General features: G+C 41.8%; 1 protein-coding gene across 3 annotated transcripts in view; it reads left to right on the top strand.

The window, feature by feature from the left end:
• Positions 1–10,000, top strand: part of LOC137985110 (disco-interacting protein 2 homolog C-like) — a 57,616-nt gene that overhangs the window by 42,438 nt on the left and 5,178 nt on the right. For all 3 annotated transcript variants that reach the window (XM_068832597.1, XM_068832598.1, XM_068832599.1), the window contains 8 exons: positions 707–748; positions 1,842–2,143; positions 3,046–3,176; positions 4,758–4,849; positions 6,021–6,097; positions 7,259–7,429; positions 8,045–8,106; positions 9,770–9,827. In XM_068832597.1, coding sequence (XP_068688698.1) covers positions 707–748; positions 1,842–2,143; positions 3,046–3,176; positions 4,758–4,849; positions 6,021–6,097; positions 7,259–7,429; positions 8,045–8,106; positions 9,770–9,827 — 935 coding nt within the window. The remainder of the gene's footprint in view (positions 1–706; positions 749–1,841; positions 2,144–3,045; positions 3,177–4,757; positions 4,850–6,020; positions 6,098–7,258; positions 7,430–8,044; positions 8,107–9,769; positions 9,828–10,000) is intronic.

The raw sequence follows: 10,000 nt of genomic DNA, 5'->3' as shown, positions 1-10,000 counted from the left end.
TACATTGGTTAAGACCGGTTTGAAGGTATTTGGGAAGGCGCAAAAGTCGGGAGGCCGTGTTGAGTAGCGAGGATAGATTGGGGGGGAGAGGGGGGGGGGGGGGGGGGCGCTTAGCATGAAGACGCAGAGCGTGAAAATCCCACCCGTACCTTCGACTGTAATTTGTGTGGGGCAATCACGAGCAGCATGCCACCAGGTCGGGTTTCAAAAGGTTTTTTTTTTCTTAATACACACGGCTCTACAACCTTCAAGATACCATAGCGATAAATAGGAGGCCAATACCTCACTCATTTATTTTAGTAAATGAGTCCAAAGTTTAATCAAGTAATGCTGGGATCCTCGCAGTTATGAACGCAATTTTAGCAATTGCGTCGAGAAGTCTGAAAAATTCAGGACTTCAACGGGGTCTGAACCCGTGCATCGCGATACCGGTGCATTGCTCTAACCAACTGAGCTATGAAGCCACTGACGGAGGGAGTTGGTCATTTGTGGGTTCTAATTTTCCCGTGAGGGATGAATCAATGAACGAAATAAATCATATGCTGAACTGCGGATATGAAATCAAGTAATGCTATGATCGTCGGAGTTTTGGACGCTGCGAGGATCATATAGCATTACTTGATTTCATATCCGTGGTTCAGTTTATGATTCATTTCATATATCATTTCGTTCATCTAGTCCAAAGTTTCTTTCTTGTTTGTTTTAGGTGTGGACTTTATTGTTGCAGTCTTTGCTTGTCTATATGCAGGTAAGAATGATTATCTTAAGAACCTAACTGTAGATGATGAAATAAGTTAGCTTAAGCTTGATTTTCATTGGCAACACAAGCACAGGCGCAAGTAGCCTATACTAAGTGAAAACGACCGTCGACATAAGCATAAGCACGTGTCTAAACATGTAATGTTTTCAGACGCGGATAATCTAGAACGTGTGCTCTAATTGGCCAGACAGTGCAAGACGTATCAAATTTCCTGGTTCTGATGCCGTCTTTCGTTTTCACACGGCGTAAGGCGAACGCCAGCTCAAGCGCAATCATAAGGAGAGGAAAAATGTTGATCCTTGGGCTTGTGCTTGCGGTTATGTTTATTCTTGTGTCGAGGATGTTTTCACGGTGTAATGAGAGCTGTTATCATATGCTTGCGCTTGCGTAGTTGCTTGCGTCGCTGGTGAAAACCAGGCTTTAGGGAGTCACTCGATGGGTGCGATCAATGTTTTGAAAGGACGAACGTTTCAGCGACTCTAGTTTGAGAACTTTCAAGAGATCTCGAATATCTATTTATTTCGAATTTAGGAGAAGATCGTGCGGGTTTTTTTTTTGTTTTTGATACAATCCAATACATTTTCTCTATTGACTCTCGATGCTTTGTCTTAGTTTGTATATAGATTTTCAATAAAAAATTGTCAAGTACTTGTGAAGAATTTAAATTTCGTGGCTGGTATGACGCGGCGTTTCGTCTCGGCCAAGAGACTCATCAGATACTTTTCGAATTCCAGCAAACTCGTTGAGCATCGCGCTCAAAGTCCCGTTCGCGAAGTCAAGATGTTAGCAGTCTGGCCTTCTATCGCAAAAGGATTCCCAACCGCAAAGTTCACGAGTTATATGCAATAAAATATTGTCAAGTACTTGTGAAGAATTTAAATTTCGTGGCTGGTATGACGCGGCGTTTCGTCTCGGCCAAGAGACTCATCAGATACTTTTCAGTGTGTTTATTTTTTTTTCTCGTTTAGTAGCGTTGTCAAATATAACCTTCTGCAAATGAAAGTTATTTATAGGATGACTGTACAAGCCCGAGTCTTTCTGGCGATATGCTTTGTTTTGTTTAACCAACTTCTTTTCTCAGGTCTCATTCCAGTGCCCATCCGACCCCCTCACGCCAACAACATCAGCACGACCCTCCCCACCGTCAAAATGGTCATTGACGTCAGCAAGTCACGTGCTGTGCTGACCACTCATAACATTGCCAAGGCGTTAAGATCCAAGGAAGCGGTCGGTGTTGTGGATATCAAGTCGTGGCCCACAGTGGTGGAGATCGATGATGCGCCAAAGAAGAAACTGGTAAATCCATACAGGGCACCCACACCGGAAATGATTGCATATCTGGATTTTAGTGTTTCAACAACGGGACTGTTGTCTGGAGTGAAGGTATGAAATTGTTGTGCTTACTGCACCGCTGTGTTCCATGGTACATTTTCATGCAAATTAGCCAAACACTAGCGAGGTTTTCTATCGTCAAAGGGGCTTACGATATTTGCATCTCGTTGTACAATGCTAAAGATTTCTCTTACTAATGGAAATCTACATTAATGAGGCAGTTTGTTTTTTCGCACTACAGACCACAATATGAACAGCGATGTATAAGCGCTATATAAATGCCATTATTTATTTATTTTTATGTTCGAATCGTGGGCTGAAAGACAAGAAGATGAACAATCAAATCGACAAACAAAGTGGCTAATCGATTTTGGTATCACGTCTGCTCAGCCAGTGTTTGAGGGGAAATCCTAGACTGCTAGCAGTGCCTTCTGTGCCAGTCGAGCCGCATTCTTGTAAATTCAATCGTGTTTTGTCACGCAATCGAGAGAGCTTTCCCCTCTTCCCCGAGCCTCTTTCGTCCTTTAATCTCGATTGCGTGACAAAACACAATTGTCTCAAAAAGCCCGCGGTTCGACGGACACAGGAAAGGGACTAGTATGATTCTAAGGAAATCAGGGGTTTTTTCGGTCTCAGGAACGCTGGAAACATGGCAGTCTCGATTCAAAATTATCCGGGGGTAGTCTGCAGCCGGAGCTCCGTAGTAGCTCACACCTTTAAATTCTCGTGACCAACCCTCAAACGGAAAAGAAGCGACCGTTTCCTTTGAACCTTGTTTACTATTCACCAATGAACTCACGGTGAATAGTCAACAAGCGACAATTGTTAACAAGCCTACTTGTGACCTTTTTTTCTTTCTCTAGAGTTGCCAAACTACTGTCCACCCGAATTATTCCCGTTTCCTTTTTTATATCATTGCAAATTTTCGTGCTTGGTGGTATTTTTTTTCCTAGATGTCTCACTCGGCAGTTACCGGGCTCTGTCGGTCCATGAAGCTGGCTTGTGAACTCTACCCTTCTCGTGACATTGCTGTTTGCCTGGATCCTTACTGTGGATTAGGCTTTTTGCTATGGTGTTTGACAGGGTAAGGGAAATGGTCGAACTGACTCGTACATGCCCAATACATTCATGCTCCTTTGCATACACCCGTCACAATGTGTCACAAGTTGTCTTCTAAAGACCTTTATGCATTGTATCGACCTTTTGTGGAGGGTTCTGGTTAAGGTCGTGGTTAGCGGGTCACTTTTTGACGCCTACATCAAGTAACGTGAATGTCATTATTTCGCTCCGGTGGACAAATTACTTTCTCAATTGAATCTAATAATGACTCGAAGAACATGTGAAAAACGGTTGTGATTTGAAGAAGACGCAAGTACCATACCTCCGTAACAGGGTACCATGATTGGCTTAGTGAACAATAGACTACACTTAATTTTTCATAAGAAAATGGTACAACAGAAACCATGAGTATGCAGCGAAAAAAATAGTTTGAAGGTCAAGAAACGACGACGGCTATGGCAAACACAACGGCACAAAACAATAATTTTGTTGGTTAAACGAGAAAAATAATGTACGGCGCGCATTTTGGCGTCTATTTTTGCGGTGCTTCGTGCTTAAAAACGACACCAGTTTTAGAAACCGCTGCGGAACTGCTTTCCACAACGCTTCACGCAACGAGTTTTTCTAGTATTTTGCGTTGTAACATCTGTCCTGCAACATGCAACAGTTTATGTGATCATCGAAAACGAGACAAGTTGCGAGAAACGTGGCCAATTGTAACACCTATCAAACAACGTTTTGGCATTGTAAGAACTTTTGTCGCAACAAAATTGCGAGACAAGTTGCAAGAAAAATTGCCGAGTGTAACGGCGCCTATAATCTGCTAAACGCCTACTGTGTCGCCGAAAAGATCCGAGAGAAAATCATCAAAAAATGATGTGCCAAAGATGGTAAAATAAACCTGTTTAAAGAAACAAATGTATATTTGAAGTGCTGGTAAAAGACGGCTTGAAGCCGGAAGTGATCCTTGCAGTTATCTGGACAATTTAGAGCGGTTTTCAATTGAGTGTCGAAGGTAATTAGCGAATTACTTTGGTTTTAAATTACTTCACTCAGTGATTGGTTCAAAGTTCCCGCACCACTTTTTCAACCAATTAGAAGTGAGACCAAAACCAGTCGTGTCTTGCGCGTGCACATTTTCCCGCGCTTTGTGTCGGCTACGTGTAATTACTTCGAGTTTTGATTGGTTTACTGGATTGTCTCCGTCCTTTTTGATTGGCCAAAGTAATTACTTTGGTTTTGGTTTTACGACACTCATTTGAAAACCGCTCTAAGCAATTGTCTCTTATAGAAACCTGAAAAGTTCAGGCGGCTCCAACGGGATTGGAACCCATGACCTCTGCGATGCTAGTGCAATGCTAGTGCAATGTTAGTGCAATGCTAGTGCAATGCTAGTGCAATGCTAGTGCAATGCTCCACCAACTAAGCTATGAAGTCACTCAGGTGGGAGCAGGTCAATTTGTTGGGTTCGTGTGTTTCCGTGAAGGAGAAAAGAAGTGCTCATCACTTACGTTGTTATGGCGTGGAATCAGACAATACCCGTCATGTAGTTGATTGTTTAGTCATTCTCCTTGTGTTAACGATTCTCTGTCATTTCTTATTTTAGCGTCTATTCTGGACATCACACGATTTTAATTCCTCCTGGGGATCTGGAGACCAACCCGGCTTTGTGGCTATCAGTAGTTAGCCAATATAAAGGTGAACATTGTCACACTCTCTGTAAGCAACTTTCGAATGATTATATTTAAGCCAGCAATCGTGTTAAAGGAATGTTCGATATAAATTTTCTGCTCACGAGCTCAGTACATTGTCAAGCAGACTGGTGACGAGAATAAATCATGACACCTCATTGAAGTTGCGTAGTATTTTTCCGAGTCCCGAAGGGGCGAAGAAAAAAACGAGGACGACCAAATATGGTAAAATGACATAATCGTGGAGTAATACAGACATTTGAGTATCACCGGAGGTTTTTCTTTCTAGATATATCATCAAATAGGCCATTTTCGAAATATTCAATATTTAGCTTGATAGTGAGGCATAGAGGACAAAAACAATAGAAACAAGTTGCAATTAATGTGAAAGATATTAGCATATCATCTCCTTTCCTTTGTCTTTGTCCTCTAAACCTCTCTTTCAAGCTGAATTTTAATATATCGAAAGTGGCCTCTTCCCATGTATGGCTGTCAGTAAGGAGAATTGACGTTCAGATGTTTGGAGTGAAAGGGTTTTAAGCTTTGTTCTTTAAAGTAAACTGTTGGTCTGTTTGCATTTGAAACAAAAATCAACTGGAAAACTAGACACTGATGCTTATGAACGAGTTCCTGCCACTCCCAAGTAATATCAATGAAAATGCAGTAGTTACTGGAATCGACGAATCGATATCTTTTACTGTTCCAGTTGACCATCTTCCTGAGTGGCCCCAAGGGGCATCATTTGGGTTTGGCTTGCTCTAAGTTGAGATTGGCTTTTTGATCGCAATAGTGACGGAGTAATAACATGTGATTGCTTGGTTTTTAGGCCGTTTCGGAGTGTTGAATATTCTATCGTCTGGAACATTTCGTGTCCTTTTATGGTGTCTATGAATATATTTCAAGGGCGTTTTTTTACATTCTGAGTAAATCGGTTACACGTAGCGTTTTCGTGACCCAACAGCCAAGTGCATTGCGAAGGGAAAGGGGTGGCTGATGCTACCACAAATGGCAAAAAATACATTCGTGTCAATTGAAAGGAAACGAGCACAGACTGTATTGACCCGAGTCGCTAAAATACACAACTGCCTACGTGACACCTCTGTTTATGTCCGTATTATTTTATCTTGCTTCGGTTGCCTTGTATAACGAAGTTCTTTGGTTTGTTTACTCATCACCAGTCCGTGACACGTTCTGTTCCTACCCCGTGATGGATTTGTGCACAAAGGGCTTGGGTCAGTCAATACCAGCTCTCAAGGTAAGCTTTGAATGTTGAGTCTGTGAATGACGCGTTCATGACGTAGAGTCTCAGTACTTGCTCTTTGCAAAATTAATTAGTGTGCATTAATTGATCTTTATTGAAGGATTTCCTTTTGTTCGCCTATTATTCATCCGTGCATACGGAACCCGCGCCCGCAGTGCGCGCGGCAGTCAAAACTGTGCTATCCTGTCAGTCCTTTGCCCTTTCACCAGCAATGGTGCTTTTCTGTGCGTAAACGATATTGTCTATCTACCCTGTCTTCCCTAACTTAACACAAGTAAATGCATTCTCAATACAGTTTTGACGTCTTCTTACACTTGATTCGAAAATACCAGACTGAATTTGTCGTAAAATACTTAGAAAAAGCAACAAATAACAGCCAGAGCACAACAGATGACGTTCGAATTGCCGCTCGCTGGCAATTCAGTTTTGGCACAGAAGGGTGATGACAAAAAAGGTGCCATAAAATCTTTGAAATGGGTTTCTGGCCCTTTAATTGCAAACAGTTGACGTGACGTCGGATAGCACAGTTTTTTTCCCGATCGTATGCACGGATAGTTAGTCAAAGTAACCCGCCAAGGATAGTATTTATGTTATTGTCATGAAGTGTCACTTTGCTAATTTTAATGAAGTTAAAGTGTGAGGTCCTTGTATGTGTAACTCTGAATCGACATTGCAAAAGTTCTCACGAAGGATACGTTTGCGAAGTGAGACGGTCAACAGTTATTCAATCACAGTAGCGGCTTTCGCAGATAAATTCAATCATGTTTAGTTCACGCTAAAGAAGAGACTAAATCACCACTGGAAGCCTTCTGGGTGTTCTTGTGCGTTTTTTGTCTCCCGTTAATAGTTGTGTAAACAATTTCTCGTTTCACACTAACTCTCAACTAGAATTTCCCTTTCGACGTCAACGAGTCCGTGGACAGTCTAATTGTCATACATAATGATTAGTTTTTAGAGAGAATTTAGTATCCTGTGATGGGAGAATTCCTTAAGTGTTGGTTATTGCGTTCTAAACTTTTTCGAGTCAACTTAACCTGAGTAAAATCGTATGACTGTGGTGTGGTGTTACCCGATTTTCCATATTTGACTTCAATAAAGAATTAATGAAGAAAGGTTTCTCCACTTTTGTAACCACAAGTTCCCCCTTTTTTGCAGGCCAAGGGCGTCAACTTAACTTGTGTTCGGAACTGCGTCGTTGTAGCCGAAGAAAGGCCGCGGATCAACTTGACTACAGCTTTCTCTACTCTCTTTTCTGGTTTGGGTCTGTCTCCCCGCGCCGTCAGTACATCTTTCGGATCTAGAGCAAACGTTGCAATTTGCACTCAGGTTTGAATGTTCTTACTGTTTGTACTGTTTTTTCCAAGGACCTTGGGGAGATTCGAGAGTTTTCGAATTTGATAGTGAGGTTAGAGCGAGTTTCAATCGAGTGTCGTAAAACCAAAACCAAAGTAATTACTTTGGCCAATCAAAAAGGATGGAGGCAATCCAGTAAACCAATCAAAACTCGAAGTAATTACTCGTAGCCGACACAAAGCGCGGGAAAATGTGCACGCACGAGCCACGATTGGTTTTGGTCTCACTTCTGATTGGTTGAAAAAGTGGCGCGAGAACTTTGAACCAATCACCAAGTGAAGTAATGCAAAACCAAAACAATTCGCTAATTACTTTCAACACTCAATTGAAAACCGCTCTATGTCTTTAGCCAATCAGACGAGCCAATCACAACGCAGACGACGTGGGTGTAGCCGGCGCGGGAAAACACATGCAAGCAGTCCTTGGCTAAGGATTATGGTTCGAGAAGTTTAAGCCAATCAACTCGCTAAACTTCGCAAAATAAGAACCCAACGTAATCTCAACATAACTTTCAACACTCATTTGAAGACTTTTTCAATCAGAAAGATGTTCTTCACACTCCTGACCGTCTTGATTTTTTTCCATCAGGGAGCATCCACTCCTGAAGCATCTAGTGTCTATGTAGACACGAGGGCGTTACGAAACGACAGGTAAGCAAAGAGTTTCCTATTGATAATTAAATACTGTAAAAGGTGCGTTTGGGATACTCCATATTGAGAATATATTCCAGCAATTCCTGACTTTCCTGCTTCTATGGCATCAGTAATACATACATACATACAATACATACTTCATTGTCCGCTCCCCAAAGGGGCTTTTCAGGGCCAATGAAACACAACGAAACGATGGAACAGAACAACAACAACTGCTAAGAATCCCAACTGGCCAGAGGCAAACCAGTTGGCTATTTACAAGGGGAAGTTGAACCAGGGACTACCAGGATCAAATTAAACGAGTGGTCAGAGCGGGTCTTGAATCCGGGATCTCTGGATCTCAAGGCAAGCGCTCTAACCACTGGGCCACACTACCTCCTTGAGTAGTTACCAACTATTCGCCACGAACATATAATGTTTGTGAGAAATTTATCAGGGTAAATTTTGTAGTCCACCTTAATTATAGCGCTGTTGCAAGCACCTCCCTTCCTTTTTTTTATGTATGGTCTTAAAGATGTCGTGATTTATGTCTTGTTTGTATACCTGTGGCCGTGTGGTGCGTAGATTGTAGTCATTCAGTCTTTGTGAATTATCGTGCAAGCTACAGGGAAAAGGAAAGTTAAAAACAAAAAATTTGTCGACACTGAGGTAAAGACGTGTTGTAAGATATATATTACCACACAAACTAATAAAGTAGCGGAGGACAGAGTTTCTCAACAAAGCAGTTGTGATCGCAGGAAGCCATTTGTTTTCCCATTGGCAGATGGGAGGTGAATAGTACTTAATAATCATGTCCAAGATAGCAATCAAAAGCGATGACTGATGAGCTAATTAAGGAGGCTCGAGAAGAGTTTCAACTCTTAAAAGACACTCTCTTTGTATCGAATGACGCTACGACACTGTATCACGTAACAGCAATGTTATGGTACCATATGAAACACCGATTATTTCCAAACAAGATGTGATCGTTGTTATGATGTAATAAGTTACCATGGCAACGAGAAAGCCCAGTAAAAACACCCTATATTTTGTATTTAGTTGCTCATATCTCAAAAACGAACTCCGTGACACCCCTTTTTAATTTCTGAAAAGTGATTAGAAGGCCACAATGAAACTTTCGGCAAAGTTTAAAAAAATTATGTCTAGCAGATTCAGAGCCACCTAAAAAATCACAGAACTAAGGTGGCTCTGAATCCGCCGGACAGAATTTTTTAAAACTTAGCAGAAAGTTTCATCTTGCCCTTCTGATTACTTTTCTGAAATAAAAAATGGGGGTCACTGAGTTCGTTTTTGAGATGTAAGCAACTAAAGACAAAATAAAGGCTTGCCTGTTGCCACGGTGACATATAACGTCACAATAATGACTGCAATAATTCGTGTTTCATTTGGTACCACAATACTGCTAATACATGATACAACGTTGTGGTGCCGATCCTTCTAATAAGAGCGTTACTTGGAAGCGTTGAAATTGGTTTGAGCCACCTTAAGTGACAATTATAGCTAGGGCCCGTTTAAACGGGGCCAACATGTTGCTCTAACACCATCAAACATGTTTGCGCAAAGTGTGGGACGCTGTCGACTGAAAGATTTGAACGAGATTCTGAAACTCTAAGATACGAACGAATAAAGCTGGAAACGACTTTTTCTCGTTGTCATGCAGGGTGACCCTTGTGGAACGAGGAAGTCCAAATAGCCTATGTCTTCTGGAATCCGGCAAGGTATGAGCAGTAGCGTCTATAATTAGTTTTAAGGATGGCCAAGGGGAGGTATTGTTGAGGCTGATACACGACACCCGGCGTTTTGGTTGCCGGAGTGTTCTACTTGGTAGAGAGATTTAGCAACGGGGAAGAAGGACAAGAATATTCGATTCGCGCAAAGGGGATATTCGTGT

The sequence above is a fragment of the Montipora foliosa genome, chromosome 14 (genome assembly GCF_036669935.1).
Source record: "Montipora foliosa isolate CH-2021 chromosome 14, ASM3666993v2, whole genome shotgun sequence".
NCBI classification, from domain to species: domain Eukaryota; kingdom Metazoa; phylum Cnidaria; class Anthozoa; order Scleractinia; family Acroporidae; genus Montipora; species Montipora foliosa.
The sequence above is the reverse complement of the archived record's forward strand: the minus strand, read 5'-3'. Positions and strand labels throughout refer to the sequence as shown.